This window comes from Lytechinus variegatus, chromosome 3 (assembly GCF_018143015.1).
Source record: "Lytechinus variegatus isolate NC3 chromosome 3, Lvar_3.0, whole genome shotgun sequence".
Taxonomy (NCBI): domain Eukaryota; kingdom Metazoa; phylum Echinodermata; class Echinoidea; order Temnopleuroida; family Toxopneustidae; genus Lytechinus; species Lytechinus variegatus.
The window spans coordinates 26,176,078-26,199,194 of record NC_054742.1 but is presented as its reverse complement, the minus strand read 5'-3'; the positions used below and the strand labels follow the sequence as shown (position 1 = coordinate 26,199,194).

Below are 23,117 nucleotides of genomic sequence, written 5' to 3'. Positions count from 1 at the left end.
TTGTAATGCAGACAATAGCCAGAACCACAAGTATAGAAAGTTAAAAAGAAACATTTTGAAAAATCATTGATCATGCATTTATACTTTGTCTAGTCTTTGATACTACAGCAAAAACGATTGAGATAGCTTTGAAATATGAACTTTTGTGTCTTTAAAACAATATTAGATTATTGTAATTTGGTATAAACTACAACTATATGTATAAAGAATTATTTCAGATATGTGATTTCTATGTAGTGTTATCATATTTCAAATAGTCTAAAATTTTCTACAATATATACATATTTATATGAATATGAAATCCAAGTCTTTCAGGTTATGGTTGTTTTCAAAAAGATCACAATCTTGTACTGAAGTTAACTAATTTGCTTTGATGAGAAAATATGCTTAAATAATAAATGCTTGAACTTATTATTATGTTATTGATTTTGCATTTTCAATGTGTTGGATAAATTTGATTAGTAAGATAGGAATTCAGATAAGATTCTCATATGCATAATGAAAAAATAAAAAATATAGTTTTCAAAGCAAGTTTTCCATGCCTAGTTCTGGACAAAAACAAGCAAGAAGAGTAAACTGAATTTATCAATACTTCACGAGGTAACAAATAAAAGGCTTCAGGAATAAAAAGAACCATTTAATGAGAGTAAATTTCATGACATGAATGAATTTGTGTATTTAATTGAAGAAAAGACATACACAAGTATCAAATACATTAATTTATACAATTGTTCTAAAAATCTACAAACTTATTTGTAATAAAGTAACATGTGTACTAAAATTACTGGTAACCATATAATTATATTCCACCTTTGGGAACTACAATATTATTTCATCATGCAGTCCGAGTGTTGATAGTATGAAGTAGATGAATGAATAAGACATAAATTTACAAATAATGTCATCAAAAAGGCACATTGTTTGATTCAGTTCATATGGCTGATAGACAAATGAACACACTCGTACACTGATATAAAGTAATAATCAGCAAAAAAAAATCAAAGATACAACTTAATTGAAAGTTTGAAACACAGGAAATAATTCCAGGAACAGTGCGTACTTCACATAAATATACCAAGTAAAAATGACTACCGGTGATTCTCTCGGACTTGTCCCATCACCTCGGGTAATCACATGCTATAAAATGATATCTTGTTTGTATGAGAAAGTGTAAAGTTGTAGCTACTTTTGAAAGTGCGTTTTCACAATTACACATATATTTCCATAACATCATATCTGAGCACCATAAAAGGTGCTGCTTTGTAAACAAGTCTCTGATTGGGCTCTACTTTCCAGAAATTAATTGGTGCTTTAACAAGCTAGCCTAAAACAAGCTTACAGGCTACTAATTCACAAAATATTAATAAAGTTTGACAATTATAATAATCAAACTATATATCTTTCCTATTGACATCCATCTAAACATGCAAGTGCCAGCCTCAATTTAAACATGATAAAAATGGAAGTTATGACAGTATCTGAACATAAATATCATACATTGTACAATTGTTGAAAAAAGAAAGAAGTATTAAATCTTAGTTAAAAAATGATTGTACCTGTTGGAAAAGAGATATACGGTAAAAAAGAATTGGGAAAAACAAAGGAAATGGTCAAGAAAAGGAAAGGTTTAGCCAAATTCTTGAATTAAAATATCAAATGAATGGAGTCTTAATCAAATATGAATAAAATGATAAAATACATATATACACATATGAAATACAAAATACACTTATCTCTATGTCTAACCAATTTTAATACATGATATACCTCTAACACAATTAAAACACACATTTCATATAAACTTTACACTTTTCTCTCGACAATTATTTCAATATCATTATTTCTAGCTCTAATTTCTGAGCATATGCACCTTTTCCATGTTCATGCTCACAAATACTCCTATGTTTCTTTTCCGTCCAATTCATATCTCCCGAGGTTTAAATCATTCTCCAACTTTATAAACATGCATGGCATTTAATCTCTACATTCTAACAACATGATTTTATATTAATATCAACTAGATTAACAATATCTTTCGAAGAGCCCTTTTTTAAAAAATGGAATACAGTATTAAAGAAGATACAAGATGCTACAATCCTGGATTTACTTATTAATGAAAAAATGTGGGCAACCAGCTCAAAACCCAATATATATGTCACCAGGGGGTTGTAACACAAAGCTTCGCGATTGATCATACAGTTGACATCTTGTGTGCAATTGAACATAGTGATAAATGTAATCAATAGTTAAAACCAGCTATACAATCAAGGCTTAAAACACTCAGTTACAGAGCTAACATCACATTATCTGTTCACAGCCAAAATATACATTGGAATAAAAAAAAGGTCAGAATTAACAAATCTTCTAGTCTGATCTTCCTTCAAATATAAATTCATAAGTTTAAGTTAAGCCAAGAAGCAAGCATTTTTTGTTAACTATTTCATTGAATGGCTTGTTTTCCATTTTCTTTCACAGTAAGCATGCCTTATGCTCAAGAGAACAACAAACTACAAACTTTGATTCCCAGAGTAAATCTCTTCTGGACATCTTGTTTAGCTTCATTGAATCAAGTACTTATATTTGGATGTAGCTTATAAATTTAAATGAAGGAACTGCTTTAAACTGGATTTATTTTGGATGAATTTTTGTGGATTTTGAGCTGTTCTGTCACACTCACTCTCTCACACACACACATCACTGTATACGAATCCAACATGAAAGAAAAATAGTGTATACAAATAAAAAAACATTTGAAAAAATAATATTGTACTACATTGTAGGCCTATAAGTTAGAAGGAATTGGGACTACCAGAATATAGACTACCATACCTATTGCTAAGTTGGTAGTTATACTCAATATTGCTATGATAGAAATGTAGATGAAATATTTCAAAATCAAATTTTTGAATATACTCGGCAGGATGTTGCAAAATTAAATGGAATAAAAACAGGAGATAGAGTTGTATTTTAGAGTAAATGTGCAACCCTCCCAACAATATATACAGTGCGTCCCACCAAAAACAAAACCGAGATTTATGGATAATCTATCATAACTTAATACAATAGACAAATGAACTACCATTGTAATGCTTAGAATCTCTTCATTCATGTGAAATTACTTAGATTATTCCTAATTCAGGCATGAGTGAGCAAAAACAATTTGAAGAAAGGGTACCAAAACTTCATTTGGCAGGGGGTATCTGAATTTCAAAAAGAAAATCACATGCATGCAAACAAACATGTTTTCACCAGTTTCCCACATAAGCTATTGCACGGTTAACAAATAGTTAAAGCATGGCTGATCATCAACATAACGGTGTGTGTTGAGTAAGTCTGAATGCTAGCCTGTAAAACCTCTCCTTTTTATGAAATTATTGAAATTCAAGCCTTATTTCAAATAACCAGAACTTTGTTACTTTTTTTTACAATTTTTCTGCAATTGAGGTATCAATACTTTTTGAGAACCAGAAATAGCCCACCACATGATTTTTTGGTATCCTTTCTTCAAAGTGTTTTTGCTTACTCATGCATGAATGAGAAATAATCTATGTAATTTCAGATGAAAGAGGAGATTATAAGCTTTACAATGGTAGGTCATTTATCTATTGTATTTGTGATTTAGTTATGATAAATTATCGATAAATCTCGGTTTCATTTTTTGTGGGACGCAATATATATATATTGTTATAAGTACAAGTCAGAAAGAAGAAAAAACAAAATGCAATCACTTTCATTTAAACTCCAGTATTTTATGCTCAGGGGCGGTATTCTGAGGTCATTTTATCTTTAAAATATTTTATTTTATCTCTTAAAATGAAATTGGTATTCTGAGATGACATTTTATCTCTTAGATGAAATTTATAATTTTATCTTGCGTATAATTTTATTTTGCATATCTATGATATGCAACAGAGCAGTGGCAGCATAGACATCGCGTATCTAGCCATTGCAACGTGGGTAATGGGCATGAAAATTAAGAAAAATTATATATTCATTGAGAACAACACCTTAAAGTTATTCCTGTACAATCAGGAAATATTTCATAAGACTTTTCTTGACTAATATTGTCTTTGAAATGATGCTTGAAAAGATGCGATATAGACTTCGATTTTTTTTAAAGAGTATTGCCATTTTTGTTAACAAGAAATCTCTGTAAAGACGCGCAAGCGTATAGTGCAGGCGTATTTGAAGTCAATAAATTGACGCAATCTCACTCCTTTGCCACACCTCCTAGCGGAATGGATTTCCATTGGTTGAGTGATATGAGAGAGCTATAAAAGCACATTTCTAATTGGATATTGATTAAGAAATAGGTGTGTCTAACAGAGATATGAAGATAAAATTGTTCTCAGAATACCAATTCAGAGAGATTTTAAAAGTATTTTATCTCACTGATTTTTACAGAGATAAATCATTTTATTTTATCTGAGATAAGATTGATCTCAGAATACCACCCCAGGCTTATTTCTTTTGTAATACTGTAAAAAAAATGTGTGGTATCTCGGCTCAAACATGGCCTGAAATAAGACAAGGAGTTGAAACCACAAGGTGAACTTAACCCCCTTCAGAATATTTGAGCACGTGTGTACATCTGTTCCGAACTGTCCACATAGGAAACATGCATCTGTTTATGGTGTTATTGTAATTTACTTATCAAGGTGTAAGCTACCAATGTGAATTCATGCTAATGGGCTGGAACCACAATGTTATTTACGGCCCATGAACATCAAACATAGTCCAGGACCACAATGGTGCATAAAACAGTGGAAAGAAAGATTAAAGTCTGAGTTAAATTCATACTTGTATTCCCAGTTGGGTGTGGTTTCATCTATCACTGCATAAGCCAGATGCAATATACCCCATATTAAAACAATATTATGTATCAAATATCATGTGTTGGTACTTAATGCCTGATTCCAGACACTCTTTATACAGAAATACTTCCAGAACTATTTTTACTGCAAGAAATGCAATTGCTCTGTGAAGAATTAGAACAAGCGTTGAAAAATGTAACCCAAACCAAATTCAGCATGAACAGGCTGCAATGCTGAGATTTCATTGACAACACATTATAACTTGTAATTTATCAGAAAGAATAAATTATTCACCAATATTCCCCTGAAAAAAAATCAGAAGAAAAGACAGTGTGTTTTACAATGAAAGCACACAGGACAAAGATAATGCACACCCCAGTGGTTCAATTACTGACTTGACTCTGATTTTGAAGGAGAGTAGAAAACATTCTTTCCTGAGTCCAGAAAAAAGCTTGTCTTTGATATCAACCTACTAAAAGTTAAATGACAAAGCAAATATATATATATATATATTTATATATACTCGGTGATTTCAAGTTCGGTATAGAAAGTACATGTAGGTGTTGGGACTTTACTATTAGGTATAGCTCAGTAACGTACGAAGTATTCAGTGATGTGGATGAGATCTAGAACCAACTCCACTATGCTTGAACTCTTGTTACACATTGTTTTTCCCAACTTTAACGTGGCCACACATGTGACATCATACAAGACTGAAACAGGCCGAGTGGTTGATGCTTCGAAGGAAAAGGTGTACATCCTAGAAATTCAGTGGTAGATCTGGCCAAAGCATGTTACTGATTTAACAAGGGAATTATTGAGTCCTCTGTTACTTTTAATAGTAATATATCAATTCAGCATTTAAACTGCTGATTCAACATTTGCATTGAGTTTGCGAAAAATACCACTAGCCAAAACCTCAAATAAAGCTCAAATGAAGCACATGCTGAGATTTTCATGCACTTGGTATTATTACAACCCATTTTCGGTTTTGGCACAAGAATCAAAAGCCAAATTCATACCAACACCAACAAAAGTGCCACCCTGAACTTAAAATCACCCGTTGCATGTAAAATTCTGGACTATTAACGCTCTGTATTGCTAATGTGTTATGCCATTTCCATGGCCTGACCTCCTCGGGCGCCATGTTGACGTCGTCTCAGGGTTCCAGGGACAGATACCTTACGAGCCTTGGGCAGGTTGGGGTTACTGCTTGGTGTATGCACACTACAGCATTTAATAAAGAGACCCATGAAGATAATTACACCAAGTACAATCAATACAGCAGCCCACCAGTTAGCCTGCAGGATAATTGAAATGAAAAAGAAAAATGGATTAGCCAGGACAACCTATGCACAGATGAAACGATTTATAAAAGAATTATGTTGGCCATGATTTGGTAAAAACCCCAATGTACATGAATATTTTGAAGAATATTTTTTTCTGCAATATAGGCGATGATCATGATCTTATCTTTCGGCTTAATCATGATTTTTAGACATTCCTATTTTTTTTAACTGGGAAAGCAAGTTACGATCATGATGGAATGGTCTTGAATTGTGGAATACTTTGCCAGCATTTGTTTTTTTTTTGTATATTCAATTTATCAGTTTTTTTTAGAGAAACCTACAAACATATCTATTACAGTGAAGTAATCTTGGATAGCTGTATGGAAAGTTCATAGAGCAGTTTGAATTTATTCTTCTATATATAAGTTACAATTTATGGTCATTACGGTAATTAAAATATCTGAAAACTGGGAAATACTTTTATTTGTAAACTTGAACTTGCAAATTTTGGAACTGCAGGAATTAAAGATTTGGGTTGTTTCATTTGTCATCTGAGGTGGACAATGTGAGCTTATGGTTATTTGGTTCAAAGATTATTCCCCTTATGCAACACAAACTTCTGAGTGTTTTTAAGCAATTGAAATTGTAATATATTCCTGTTCTTTCAAAGCCAGATAATGCTTCATCTTAGAAGACTCATACTTCTTCAGTAAATGATAAGTGCTGAAGAGGAAGACTGTAAATTTAATTCATTGCCTACTTGAAAGTTGAAATGAAGAGTCCTTGTACAAAATTTGATAGAGGATCATTACCTGTATCCAAGCAGCGATATTGGAGTAGAGTTCAGGATTTAAGATGGCATTGGTGAGTCTGGAGAGTGGGCCATTTGAGTCCACATTACGACACTTCAAGAAGATATCACAGTAGCCCTTGTACTCGTTGCATGGAGAACCTGGCATCTGATAGAGGACCTTGACAGTCGCATCACCTTCTTGTGCATCCTTGCCATACATAGCAACATGATTCATCATAGCACTATCACCAAACGCATGAAAAGGCATGCAAGTGTTGCCTGTATGGATAAAGGAAGGAGGGATCAGTTTGAATCAGAAATTGAAGATACTGAAAACAACATTATTCTATAGGGACTTTACCAAAATATGTACCACTGTTGTTTGCAACAAGCCACAACTTTCAGCAGGAATACAACTGTGATATCATTTTTCCAGTAAGAATAATTTGTAATCAAATTCATTTATAAATTGTAACGCTGTTGCGAATATATCAGAAAAGGTCCCAAGATAATAAGGTCAAGTTATGTCTCGTATAATATGTACTGTATTATTATATTTAAATTAAATCATCACCATCACTGTTACCACTGCCATAATCGTCGTCGTCATCATCATCATCACATTGGCAAATGATTTATACTAATTTACCTGGACTATTTTGTGAGCTTAAATTCCTGAGGGGGGGGCTTTTAAGCTCCCCCTTTACATCTTGGCCGTAGAAGGTAAAGAATGACATAATCTATACCATTGCATAGGTAAATTGCACAAAATTCATTTTTTTCATATGAATAAATTTATTAATGAAAAAATACTTTTTGCTCCAATTCACTAAATAAAGCTCCTAGAAAGCTGAATTTTTAGCAAAAATATTCTGTGGCACTTCTAACAGCTACAAATGAAAAAAAATTCAACTACCAAAATCAATTTTTTATGTATTTTATTGGTTTATAGAATTTATGTATTTTTTGTTTTTTCATCTTTTCATTTTTTTTTGGACAAAATTCATTGGCGACAACATTTCAGTCATAAATAGCATGAAATCAAATGAATGCTGTCAGTAAAAGTGAGAATAATCACTCAATTACAAAGTTTAGATGAAACAGATTTTGTATTGATTTTGTACACAATATATATGTTTTGGAGCAATTTTGGTCTGACATGCAATGTTGCGTAATTTCATAACCGCGTGCCAGGGCATTATAAATTTGGTCTCAAAAGGTGCCCAAGACGTGAAGGTAAAAAGTCAGAAAGTGGTGAAGTAAAAATATCGCAAGGCGGACATATGGCAAAAAATGTGGGGGCTTAAAAGGCCCCAAGGTAAGTACGGGTTAAGTGTTAACTTATAAAAACTTATAAAACTTTTTTTTTACTAATAAAAACAATTTCTTTAAACTAAATGAGCTCAAGAATGGGTAAATCTTCTTCTAGTCCACTTACTTGCATTTCGTGCTTGGCAGCAAATATGGCATGCCTCATCCAATGATGTGGTAGCTGTATCCAAACACAAACATTCTTCTAGACCAAATTTAGCACAGATGGATCTTGCACATTCCTGGTATGATCAAAACATGCAAAAATACTTTTGATGGAATAAATGCATTATCCACACATAAGAATGAATTATCATTAATTGGATTTATTACATAAAGTACATTATGTTCTAAAACTTAATAATCTTAAAATTTGTTACCTGGTGTTAGTGGTTATACAGTCTGTCCCACAAAAAACGAAACCGAGATTTATCATAAATTAATCACAAATACAATAGACAAATTACCTTTCATTGTTATTCTTAGAATCTCCTCTTTCATATAAAATTACTTAGATTATTTCTCATTCACGCATAAGTGAGCAAAAACAATTTGAAGAGGAGATACCCAAAAGTAATTTGGCAGGCTGTATCTGGGTTTCAAAACGGAAACCACATTTTTAAAAAGTTCAATATCTGCTCTTTAATTTGATACCTCAATTACAGTAAATGGTCAAGAAATAACAAAGTTCTGGTTATGTGAAATAAGGCTTGAATTACAATAATTTCATAAAATGAAGAGGTTTTACAGGCTAGCATTCAAAACCACTCGAACTCCGTGTTGTTGACAATCAGCCATGCATGAAGTCTTTTGTTAACCATGTGATAGCTTCTGTGGGAACCAGGTGAAAACACATTTATTTAATGAAATTATGGAAATACAAGCATTGTTTAGAGGAAACATAACTTTTTTACTTCTTGACCATTTTTTTGTGATTAAGCTATCAAATTAAAGAGCAGATATTGAACTTTTTAGGCATATGATTTTCTTTTTGTAATTCAGATACCCCCTGCCAAATGAGTTTTTGGTATCCTTTCTTCAATTTTCTTTTGCTCACTCATGCATGAATGAGGAATAATCTAAGTAATATCATATGAAAGAGTAGATTCTAAGCTTTACATTGGTAGGCCATTTATCTATTGTATTTGTGATTAAGTTATGATAAATCATCGCTAAATCTCGGTTACGTGCTTTCTGGGACGCACTGTACAATAAAAAGTTGTGTAGTATATTCTTTGTGCCCTCTTCCTCCATTTTCCATGTGAATAAAAATATATATTATTAAAAGTGCATTTAAGTAAAATATTATTTATCTAAATAATTGTTCCACATCCCAAGATTATTACTCTACTAAAAACATACAGAATATCAATAAGAATTCTTTCATGGAAGAGCTTGCTTCATATTTTCAAAATAACATCTCTGATCTAGGTATGATTTTCTCACTGGAAGATGGTCAAAATGAAAAGAAATATTGTAAAGGAGAAACTTACCCCAGCTTCACAGACTTGTGTATGGTCATTACATTCCGTAAAGTCAGGTTTTGCATAAGAAACTGGACACTGTGCCATAGATCCAGTGATGAAGTGAGTCAAGGATATACATATATTTTACTTCAAAATTTAAGGTACTTGCAAGAGACAAATGAACATTATTGTCTTTTAAGTCCTACATGATTTGTTCCTTATACCTTGTGGTCTAAGTTTGAATAACAAAGCTCTGACTTATCGCATGTTGCCTCATTAGTTTTCTCTGTATTGCAGCAAAAGGATCTAAAAATCATAATTCGATGGAGGAAAGCTTTGCTACCCAGCCTGTCTTTTCTTTGCTGTTCAGATAAATGCAGCAACAGCAGCTGTTTCAAGCAAAACCAACATTATTTGCAGCAGAATTAGCTCAAAATACAAGGGCATTATGTTGCAGTTCAAGGAGGACAAATCAATATTCTTGGCTTAATAGCCAAAGGGTACTTGAAGGATTCTCAAATAAAATACCTTGCTGTATTCATATTGACACAATTTCCACCTGTATTGACATGGGTTAGCTGAGCAAGCTGAGGCACAATGAGATTTCTTGGTCCTAATATTATACAAGAAAACAATTATAATTTCCCCCACAATAATAAATATATGCTACATGATAGATTTGATTCCCTCTGAATGATTTTGGGCGTGTCAAAAAATTAATCAAAATTATACCAGTACAACCTCAATCGTATCCCAGCCAGTTTTTTAAAAGCTTGTCTCCAGATTCATATTGTCCACCTTCAAAGTTCAGAGCATATATATATATATATATACATATACCAGCACAAAATCATCTGGTTTCCCATTCATATATTCAGGAGAATTTATATCTAAAATTAGCATCACTCTTGACCTACATGTACATGAGTGACCACTAGGGCAAATCGGCCCTGATGTTTCTCCACATGTGATCCCACAGTGTTCGGTAAATGCAAAGGGAACTCTCAAGTGTTTTGAAAGAGTACGAGCACAAAATACAAAAAAAAGGAGTGAAATCCTTTGGCTGACAAGGATTAGTACTACTCTACTACAATTCTTGATTGTTATACTTTGAACATGAAAAAACAAATCATAGCATTTGATTTTGTATTTGACTTTGCTTTTCTTTTGACTTGCAAACAATACAAACTGTTACAGAATTTCCACTTCTGTAACAGGGACTTGTTAAAGAAGAGAGATTTGTTATCCAATGGTAACTAATTTGAAATCCTTAATTTTGATTGGCAGTTGTTTCCTTGGTAATTACCATTCAATCGTGGATTTTATATTGTAATAACTTTTATGCAATGGGACTCGTATCATATTTGGGGAACAACGAAATGTGGAAGCAATAACAGAGCTGTAGTAAGACTTGACCCTTGTACATGTACCTGTAATAGTCCGAGGTTCACACATGCTTACATTTAGGGTAAAAAAAACCTACATTTATCTCAGTGATGTTTCAATAATTTCCCACATCTAACACAGCCAAAATTTCCACTTCTGATTATTGTCATTGCTGCACATGGAGAAACCACTTAAATATGGGGAATACATAAAACTTGTGAAAATGGGGCTAGGCAAAAATTTGGTAATTCACTATAACCAACAAAACTGATTTTGAAAAATAAATTGTTGAAAAAATGTCTGTAAAGGATATTTGCAATATGATTCAAATCTGCAGTCTGACTCAGGCCTACATGGAATCATTCCTGTAAACTGACATTCTGATGTACAGCAAGGCCCTTGTGAAGGACTGTAAGAAGGGGTAAGATAACAATAAGCATCAAACAAGATTAAAAGTGGAGTAGTTACATTTGACCTACAGTATATGCGATTCCAAAGTCCAAATAAAATGATGGTCTCTACGGGCTATCTACAATCAAAATTGTTTATCAATAAAGGATTAAACGGAAACTACTAAATGATGATTACGCTGAAGAGTCAGATAAGAAAAGGGTGTGAGAATAAAAAATATTGTAGAGACAGATAATGGAAGACAAAGAGGGAAAAGGGGATATGGGAGAATGAATACAAATAAGAATCATAAAATAATAAGTAGAGTGTGAAGGGGAGAGAAAGATTTACCTGCACTGCATAAAATTTGGTTGTGTTAGAGTGCATGTTTGTGAATTACAGCATTGGTCTGTACACTGATCTTCATAACCGCAATCACATGTTTCCCCTTCATCTATGACAAGATTACCACAGATCGGTTGGTCGCTTTCTACAATGAATGATACAAAAAAAAATATTACTACTGCATTCAGACACAAGGCACAATGTGTGATCCATTAGACATAAACTGACTTAACAAAGACTAATCACTAAAATTGGGTGAAAACAAGTCAGTCTTAGGATATCTTGTAATCTGGCTTGTACGGATAGCAATCATTCAATACCATTTGTTTGCATCAATGAACCTTACACACACTACAAGTATGTGTGTCATGTGTGGACTGAATAAAGATTAATTGTGAAAGCAGAGCAACAGCATACAATCAGATAGAACCACATTACATATGATATATGTAACCATAGTGCGAGCAAATGTGTGTACATTCGTGTGCATCACATACACACATAAATGCACTCATATTTTCTCACACAATGTATAGTATACAAATAGTGAATAGGCATGAGTGCGATGGCGCGAGATTTCGCATGAGGTGAAAGAAAGATGCTCTATTAAACGACGGGTTAGCCGAGTTGAATAGAGTGTTTCTTTCACCAAATGCGAAATCTCGCACCATTGCAAAAATAAGAATATTCGCTATTTGTGTTGTACAACGCCTCGGAATCTAGCGAAAATATGAAAAAAACAAGAGTTTTTCCCTGCAGTAATCTATTAAGGGGAGCAAAAATATCAAAAGCGAAAAGCAAAATCCCACAAGCGCACATGATCTTGGACAGCGTTGCGCATTTAGCCTGATGGCTTTAAGCGCATTGCCACCTTATTCAATGAAATATCCGTGCAAGGTACATTTTGGATGGTACGTCTTGTGTGCAATGGTACAAATGTGTGACAATCAGCCTCCCATTTGCTTGCGTACAACAAGCTAAGTAGGCATTGTACAATATCAATGATATGGATTGCTCAAAGCTGGCTATCAGCACTCTCATTTATGATGTATACTTTATATCCCTTTCAGAAGCCACAACACCTTGTGATGAGTGCACTGATCTTCAACTCTCCATGACTATCTTGTCTCAGTTACTCAGTAATATGGAACATATCATAATTCAATCACAAGGCCTTGACAAAAGACTAACAAAAGTCAAGAACTCACAAAGAGAGGTTTTTAAAAAAATATTTAAATTCAGTTTACAAAGATTTCTAGTATAAATTAACCTTGATAGTTTAGTGTATTGAAGAAGGTCCAAAATAAATGAAAGCCTTTCTTGCCACATTGTGAAAATTCATACTTGTTTCTCTGGTTTGGGACCACAATTTACATCAAAATGAAGCCACAGCTCTCAATAAATTATTTAAATCAACTTTCATAAACATCACCACTCAATATAATAACATGCCTCTAGGAAGGTCATCGAGACCAACATACCTTCAAAACATCCTCCATTGGCCCTTATGACAATGCTCATGTTGCCAATACTGCATTCTGAAAACTCATCATTGAATGGCTTGTCACCTGATGTAGCACTGGCATACATGATGTAGTTACCACTTCCTCGTGTACTAGGATTATCACCAGGTCGGCATCTGTCAGGGTAGTCATGCTGTTGGTACAATAACATTCAATACTTGACTGTAGCCAATCACTTTCCAACATAACAGAATTTGATGATGTTTGAAGGTTTACATGGATGGTATGAACAATCGCGAAAGTGGTTTACAGTACATGATACATCATGTGTAAAGTCCTGAAGACGGACGGTCAACCTGCCTGAAACGTTGAGTCTTGTACTCCTGCTCCACAGCTCCATTCACCAACTCAAGCCAGCTTTTTCTCTTCTACTCCAGCCTCTTAAACCCAACCAGCCTCTTATCAAAGCCTTCTCCTCAAGCCTCTCACCCTGCCTACTTCTCAGCCTTTACGGACTACAATCATTCCGCAAAAGAAAACTCTTACCAACCTCCATTTTCTCGCCTTTCCATTTCAGTTCTATCTATATCCACTTTCATCTCAGTCCTTCTTGGGCTTTACACATTGTGTAACATAAACTATTTCTGTGATAACAGAATCTCAATTCAACCTTTCAAAGCAATGCTAAGGCATACTCAAGGGTGTTCTTCTTATCATGTATTTCTTGCGATATATTATGAAAGAAAATAAGCTTAGAGATATGGAGGTTTACAGAAGATACATTACATACTGAATATATAGCTAATGCTGTTGATGAATGATCATCCGAATACATGTAATTTGCAATCAATTTATTCTTCATTTAAAAATGTATGACACATAATACCAAAAGGTATCCATTCCACGTATCAAGATAATTCAAGTGAACTGGATGGACTTGAAGAACATTCATGAAGTGAAAAATTAGCTATCAGCCTATCAGATGTAAAAATTCTAGTAACGAGTTGCCAAAGAAAATCACTGACAAATAGCCCTGTGAAATGTTCCCTTATTTGGATCTTGAAGGTTTCCAAGTAATTCAATGTGCATGGTTACAGCCTGAATTCTCACAAGCACATCCTTTTATTTTCATTACAACATAACGTCTCTTACCGGTGATCCAAAGTTGTGACCAAGTTCATGAGCAAATGTGATATGTGAAACTTTGCTTGCAACAGTAGAGCCATAGTTCTGGATGGTGACAACACCGGTATTCAGACTCTGGGATACTGAATGAAAACTAGCATACTTCTCACATATACCACCAGATGTACCTTGATAAGAAAGAGAGAAAGATAGGGCAATACAGATAAACAGACGGATAGGTGACAGGAAGAGATAGAGAGAGGGGAGAGGATGAATTAGGGACATGAAAGATTAAAAAAGGTGGGAGGGAAGAGAGGTTGAATATAGGAATATGGAGAGAGAAAAAGAGAACAGGGATGGGAAGGGCAACAGGCAGCGAGAGAGAAAGAAAAGATAGGAAGTGTAATAGGACAGTATATAAATGATCAGAAAATAAGATTAAGAAAAGAATATTTGAGAAATAAAATCAATTAAAAATTAATTTTATCATACAATCATATTGGCAAATCAACATCCTTCATATTTCAATGGGGGAAAAAGGCAAAAAATATATATATCAGGGTGAATACATCCCACAATTTTTTGCTGGCTTGAATAGACAGAATTTCAAAAGGTACATGTTGCATACATGTAAGTAATCACAATTCCCAATAGTATGACAATTACCAATAGGCAATGGCGAAACAAGAGATTTCCTGGGTTGGAAAATTTATCACTACCACCAAAATTAGATATTCATTGTAGAAGCTGGAAAATGAGTTTATGTGTTTAGACGTTCATCTATAAAGAGCATTCAACAAAATCTCATATTATTTGAGGACTTGGGTATTACTTGACACTATAACTAAATAGAAAACAATGATATATGATATGGATAGGGATAAACTATATATATATAATGACGGGGCCAAATTTTTGAGCAATGAAGAAGAAATAAATTGTTTAATCTTTGTCTTATAAAATTATAGTTACTTTGCCATTCAACGGTAACTTCCATGGAATCTTTCATTTTGATTCGCTGGTGAGCATGTTACCATGGTAATAACCATTAAGTAGCATCTTACTATAATATTAACTTTTTTGGCAACAGGTCACAGAATAAATTTATGAACATTTGAGAGACCCATCAACAAAATAGAAAGATTAAACGAGAACTTACCATTTTAAGTTTGATCTTTATTTCATGAATATCTTAGGATATTGCATGAGAGATCCCGCCCGCGCAAGCGCAGTCAATGTGCAAAGCTCCAGATGTGGCTACAAACGTTAGAAGAGAATTTACACTTGAGTTAGGGTGGGTGAGGAGGGTATGTAATAACTTCTTAAATATTCATGAAATGAAGACCAAACTTCAAACGGTTGTTCTCGTTTAATCTTACTATTTCATTTCATATATCCTTGATCATAATACATGGGATTTTTAAGCCCAGTAGCCACATTTGGAAGGAAACACCAGCATGTGAACACTAAAAATGAAGATGGTGTTACCACCGCTGACCAACAACTTATTATAATTTGTGGCCATAGATTATCCTCATGTAAGTGGCTACTCATTACACATACATGTTCATTCCATGTATATGGTGGATAATGCACTTACAGAGCTGTGTTGATTGCACTGAAGCTTAAGTTCTTGTCATGGAATAAACTACTAAAGAGATCTGGTACCATTCTGTGATTTCCTGTCTGAAACAACTTGTGCACCGAATTGACTGCACATGTGCGGGCAGGCTCTCTCATATATAACGGTCAAAGAAATCTGAAATTAAATGCTGATTCTCAAGACATCAGTTTTAAAATGATTATGATAATTCCTTCTCTTTTCGTCAAAAGCTTCTGTTTGTTAAACTGAAGGATCCCTTTTGGAAAGTAGTTAGTAAATCTAAACAGGCTTTCCCTGCAGTGTAAAATAAATAAATACACAAATACATAAAATTGTCAATGTTTGGCATCTCAAAGAGAGAAAAAAGATTGCCAACTTACTACCAGTAGAGCCGACCCACGCCAAGCCTAAGACACCATCATTGAAGTCTCTGTTTGCAAATACATAAGCTAGACAGTAGTCATTGTGATTCTGTAATGAGTTGAGCTCAAGAAACTTCTCCACACCAATGTTTGAGAAACGGAAGGGGTTAGACGCATCCGTCTCCTGGGCTGTACCATTCACCTAAGCAAAGAAATACATGTAATGAATTTCATAAATAACTCTGTAGGATCTTGGCATTTAGTTGACAGACAAGACACAATAAAATGCAAGTGTCACAACAAAGAGGAAGTCCCGCACTTTATCAAGATGGTATTTATAAAAGCAGAAAGAGAAATATCAAGATTTGCAGAAAATCTATTTATTACAGAAGTCATACAATTTACGTGATTATTATTTTAAGACTTCAAATGCAAGCTTCCTTCCAATATGCCATAAATTCTCTTTGATACATTACAATTCATAAGATTTTTTGATAGCCAGGTTAGGATCTTTTGACTCTCAGCATAGTTCATCTGATTTTAAGGTACAAGTGGAAATTCATCCACAATCAACGGGATGCTCATAGATGTAGCATGATCAGCATAGCGTTTCAATAACATTTCTGTCTGAAAAGCTATGGTAACTGAATATGGGACTTGCCGGATAAAACGTCTGGCAAGTCCCTTCATGAAATTATCATTGATATAGCTCTTTGATGGAAAAAACAACTATGAATATAGAAGCAAAATGCTGAAACATAATGAATTTACAAAATATTCATGCAAAGTACATGGCACTACCTAGTTACAATATTTAGAATACAGCCAGACCTCTCTTATCCGGACACGTTGGGACCAGCACCAATGCGGATAAGGGATTTATCTGGATCTGGGAGACCCAATATCAAATACACGCAGCTGCGCTGCCGGTTGCCTCCCCAGGCCAACGGCGGTAGCTACACTATTGGAGTGGGCGTACAGACAGTATTCACTGCAATATCATTTTAAATTATAGACAGTGTTTTTATGGAAATGAAATTGATCGATGGCCAAAACTCTTGGATAATTTACCTGCTAAAATGACTGAGGTATACATCGAGCATACCTCGAAAGAAGAGAATGACTCGATGAAACCAAGTTTTACAATTAGATCATCGCGGCGTGTATCGCAGCTTCGCAATGTCAGCCATTGTTACACTGACTGTAGGCTCAAACATGGTAGATGGCGCTGTCTGTATTGAGGCCATACGTTAGCTAGCGAGACATGTGTTGTTTTTCCCGCGAAGCAAAAAGAGAAACGTGACGAAATGTTTGCGCTGCACCCTGATTTACTGGAAATAATCATGCCTAAGTTCTTTTAGTGATTTGAGTGAGATAATTTCATGAAAATATCTTTTTTGTATGTTGACTATATTGGGAAATATATGTAATCAAAGTGAGATTACGTATAGGATTGAGTTTAGATTGAAATCTCATTTCCTCAAGTACTAGATTGAATAATAAAAAAAAAATCTTGGCAAGTGTGCGTCCGGATAATAGAGAGATCCGGATAAGGGGAGGCCGGATAAGAGAGGTCGGACTGTATATTTAGACAAATGAGTATGAATGGTAGTTAGCAAGTTTCACAATGTAATTGAAACATAAAACAAAGATAGTCAATATTTCTAGAAGCTTTGGGTTTAACTCGATGTTTGAGCCGGGAGCTGGTATAGGGTTGTTGATTTGGAGAATTTCGATGCCGTGCTACCCTTGCTGTCAAGCAGGCACTACAAATTAATCAATTTAGTATGTAAACATCGAACAGGACCAAATTTGGGGCAGGACACAGATACCTGTGCTTTGTCTACAATGTTAGTATACATACCCTAATCCTCTTGATGAAAAAATTGATGTCTCTGATAGTTTGGTAATTTGGTTGGGCAAATTCTGTGTCCATGTAGATAGCATTAACAGCCGACACATGGTTGTTGAGATTGAGAATGACCTCCGACACATCATTGGAGTAATGTGCTGTGTAGGTGTGATCTGCCTGAAGATATAGACTGCATGCTGTACGCTCAAAGGTGTATGGGGCACGTCTGACCCGTTTGGGTTCAGTGTACTTGTTCTCTGATGCTCCATGAGCAATGTTTTGCCATTCAATATTTGCATCCTGGGGATATGAAATAAAACATTTATCAAGTGAGGCAGAGAAGTATCATATGAAGTCTGAAATAAAACAATTCTGACACAATTTTAAATCTAAGGGGTATAAACATTGCATAGAAAATAATATTAGATTGTCTTTTTTCTGTCGTCATGTTTATTTGATATATAATCAGCAATAATCTCAACTGTTCAATCAAGGTAAAAATGAGTATTTTATTCAGTCCTTGAAATACCTATTGTGTATCAACACCTACATGTACATGAATGAGATGAATTTCCCATAGCTATTAGCATGCAATAAGAATTTCCCATTTCAATGCAAAGCACATGCACTCTTCTTGCTTTCATATCAAAAGTTCTCATATTTTTTTCTCACACAGATATCTGCAACCTTAAAGAAATACCTGCAAAAGTTGACATAATTTGTATTTTCTTTCAAGATATCCCAATTACATGGCTTTCACAGCATCAAAATTCAAGGTATTTTCCTTTCTGTTTTGTTCAAACTTTCACCTATATGCCACTCGGTTTTTCTTTTTTATTCTTAAAAAATAAATTGGTTGAATTGCCCTATAATCCTGATCATACCCTTTTCTCTCTGTCGTTTTCATCGACCCTTGAATTCTGGATCTTATTCATCCATTCTGACACTCGATCATTAAGGCCACACCCGCCATTGCTTGGATGGGTGACATCAGAGGATTTGTAGATGACTGAATGAGCTCCTGTGTCTGGTAGACTGGATTCATCAAGGTGGTATTTAGCTTGTTCTATATGATATTCATCGTCCTCATCATAAATGACACCCTGAAACATCCCATTGGTGATACCTCCATGGATCTTACTCTTTGGTTTATCTGAAAGAGATAATATTCAAACAGACTAAATGAGGAATGAAGGAAGAGATGTGCAGAAATGATTACACCTCCTCTCTAATGGATCTGCATTCAATAAATTTTCAAGTTGTGGCAATGATCATAAATGAATTTAATCATTGCCCACCTGTACATGCACACCCTTGTACAAATATGCAAAGTAGAGAATTTTGCAATTACTCTTCAATTAGCAAACTAAATTTAGCATTCTGGAAGTAGACAATCCCTGTTTCATAATTCACCTACAAATGCTAACATGTGCTAAATCCATGTGGGTGATTGCCAGTTGTACAATGCTCACTAAATGAGGGCAAGTCCAAGGTAATGTCCCCTCAGATGTCAAAAATTCATCCTAACTTCATTTAAACACAATAGCTACTACATGTATATTGTAGTCAAAGAGTTAAAGAATCTACATCTATTTCCAGTAATGCAATATGTAAATTATGCAAATGTTTGCAAAACTGGATGCCCTCAATTGCATAATTTGAAAGAGCACCTTCCGTATGGGACAATCTGAAAATATGAACATAAAATCAGTATAATGTATGTTTGATCTAGTTGCTTTATGGACATGGACCCTCTAAGATATGATTTAATTTGCAATTAATAAGACAGGATCAGCTCACAGCTCATTAATTATGCAAATTATGCAGTTCCCAATAACCATTTGTCCCATTGAGTATGTTGGTACAGTGATTTTCCGCGATCGCGGAAAACGGACGGAATTCACGGAAAAGGCCTTTTGAAACGGAAAGTGGCATTTCAAACGGAAAATCACGAAAACGTATTTTCCCTCAAAATACACAGAATAGCAACAGAAATTACTCCAAAATAACAACAAAATGAGAATATTAAATGGCCACAAAACCCCAGAAAACACGATCTCACTTCGCTACAATCATGACAATTCACACATCGTGATTGCTCTCGACATCAGCACACTCGATAGTACCCCGCGATCGTACCCGGCCGGCCGGTTAATTTGAGCTTCACATCGCTTCAGATCGCTCAACTGCACGGTCGTGTGTTGTTGCCCTCTACGTTTGAAGATGTAACAGCACGATATCATGGACTTAAAATCAAAGATGGCGGATTGGCGAAAGTCGTTGACTGATGATAACGATGTCCAAAAAAAACCAAAATTATCGATGAAATTTAATTTCACCGTAAAATAATGCTAATTATGTGAAAGGTGAGGATGTATGCATGCTAAATCAGTTTGAAAAATTATTAAATACACCAGCATAGATCCGATTAGAACGGATTCTATTGTGTTGTTGGTACAGTAGCAGATACAAATTTTGGCCAATGCGAGTGTATGCGCTTTGATTTTACTATTCAATGTGTAAACGGAATTGTCACTTTTCCGTGTGTACAACGTCTATGGGAAACGGAATTTCCGTTTTCTGACGTGCTGAAACGGAATTCGTGATTTTCTGAAACGGAAAAGGCCATTTTTTGAAACGGAAAATCACTGTCCCTAAGTATGTTTGTTTTTTCTTTGAATATCAAACATTGACCAATCATATTTTTAGAAGTTCTCATTCATTTACTTTGACTTCTGAAAACCGAAACTTGGTGTTGAAATTTAATAAGTCTTTTATCTTATTTATTATTTCATGAGACAGTCTTTTAAATCAAGTTTATCGTTTATTAAAGTTTATCAACATACATCTAGATCTGGTACATTAATGTAAACTTATCTTTGTAAAATCATGAAATCTTAGCTCAAAATCGATAATTCTGATGATCACTGACACAAAAAATTATATGTGGGACAATGCATTAGTATTGCTTCGAAAAATGGAATTCCCTGCTTATTTCATTCAAAATTCTGTTAATTATAAATCATTAATCGGTCAAGCCCCACATTACATTGTTGTTTCAGAAATTCAGATCCCATTTCACAAAACAAAAGTTACACTTGGTGATCATGCATTTGCACTTGCTGCCCTCAAACTATGGAATAGCCTGCCAATTGATATAAGAAGCTCTCCATTCTTGGATCTTTTCAAATATAAATTAAAAACATATCTTTTTATTTAAGAATATATGCTGTGTAGACATAAGTAAAAAGAACTCTGAACAAGCGCAGCTGAATATATATCCATATAAAAGCTGCGCTATATAAATTAATGTTTATTATTATTTTGCTCATTTCTCAGCAATTAAGCATTTCTTCCAGAGCTATTTGGCACATTTTTAAATTCATAACTCTACAAACACTTTGGTTGTACATGTAATTTCATTGGATTCTGTTCAAACTCATTTAGAGATTGTTATCACAACTGGTATTTATCTTTAACATTACTTCTCAGTTCTCACTGCAGCTATTCCTCTTTGGATTCAAAGAGGAAGTCCATCCTGTTTTATCAAGTTTGTGCAGAATAATAAGTGAAACATGTTCATGAAGGTTCAACAAATTTTACTTTAGAATTAACCAGTGGTATAAAAATGTAATGTCACAAACAAAAAGATACATTTGCTATTTACCTGCAACAATCCATTTATAATTTATCTGTTATCTGATAAATTCCATGAATAAATTTTATCAATTCCTTTTTGCAACAGTTCATGATCTTAGGTGAAAGTGTTCTCAACTTCTCAGGAAAGTGTGTATGACATATTGTACATATCATGTATGCCATGTCATGGTAGAACACCAGCTCTCCTTCTGAGTGCATTTTCAGTACATACTGTAAATTATACAAACCGCATTTCAAAACGTGACTAATGCAATAATTGTTCTGCAAGTACTTCCTTTCCTGTTCAAAACAAACTCCATGATACAAAATGATGAAGGAATGATTCATTAAAGAGAGATTGTTCATCACTGGGGGGAAAACTAGGCCAGTTCATGTCTGCTTGGATCTCTCTCCCACACACTCAAATACATGTAAGCCATGATACATGTACCATGTACAGGTGCATAAAACCATCCAGTGCATAAAACTGTCCTGTCACACCACAGAACATCATCTAGTGTGATGATTAGATGGGATTGACACAAAGTATGAATTAGGAATAACGAAAATGTTGCTGCTGGAAGTAGTGCTGTTATCGATCACCTGTTTATCGCTAGTCTTGAAGATATGTTTTTGCCACTTTAATAGCAATATTGATAACCTTTCTCTCATTGTCGATAATACCCGCTATGACGTAGGGACATGACAGTGAATTTCCATTTCCGCAATTGCAGAAAACGGATGGATTTCACAGAAATGGCCTTTTGAAAGTGGCTTTTCAAATGGAAAATCACAGCAAACATGTTTTTCCTCAAAATGCACAGAACAGCAACAGAAATTACTCCAAAATCTCAACAAAATACAAAACTTACTACCCACAAAACATGATCTCACTTCGCTGTAATCATGACAATCCAAACATTGTACCAACTAATGTACGGAGAAGGCAGCAAACGGCCGTGTGTTGCTGCCCTCTACATTGGAAGATGTACAGCATGATATAAGAATGGTAGATATGCGAAAGTTGTTGACTGCTCAGAACTATGTCCAAACAGCCCAAAAATTATTGATAAAACTTTATATAACCCTAAAATAATGCTATATAACGTGAGAGGTGAGGAAATGCCAAGTATGTTTGCTAAAAGATGTTATGAATTTGCTTACATTCGATGAATGCGGATTTTAAAGTGTTCTTGGTACAGTGGCAGATACGTATTATGATATTGCTAATATTCAATCAATTCATAAAAAATGCATATATTGATTATGTTCTTTTGTT

At 34.4% G+C, this 23,117-nt stretch overlaps 1 protein-coding gene across 1 annotated transcript in view; it reads right to left on the bottom strand.

Moving 5' to 3' along the window:
- Positions 1-2,062: 2,062 nt before the first annotated feature.
- The window catches only part of LOC121410628 (disintegrin and metalloproteinase domain-containing protein 10-like), a 40,218-nt gene continuing 19,163 nt past the window's right edge, over positions 2,063-23,117 (bottom strand). The window contains exons 4-14 of the mRNA XM_041602845.1: positions 19,084-19,352; positions 18,212-18,499; positions 16,366-16,549; positions 14,410-14,570; positions 13,276-13,450; positions 11,801-11,939; positions 11,373-11,468; positions 9,701-9,785; positions 8,335-8,449; positions 6,916-7,175; positions 2,063-6,115 (exon numbers count right to left, since the gene is read on the bottom strand). Coding sequence (XP_041458779.1) covers positions 5,924-6,115; positions 6,916-7,175; positions 8,335-8,449; positions 9,701-9,785; positions 11,373-11,468; positions 11,801-11,939; positions 13,276-13,450; positions 14,410-14,570; positions 16,366-16,549; positions 18,212-18,499; positions 19,084-19,352 — 1,964 coding nt within the window. The 3' untranslated portion in view covers positions 2,063-5,923. The remainder of the gene's footprint in view (positions 6,116-6,915; positions 7,176-8,334; positions 8,450-9,700; positions 9,786-11,372; positions 11,469-11,800; positions 11,940-13,275; positions 13,451-14,409; positions 14,571-16,365; positions 16,550-18,211; positions 18,500-19,083; positions 19,353-23,117) is intronic.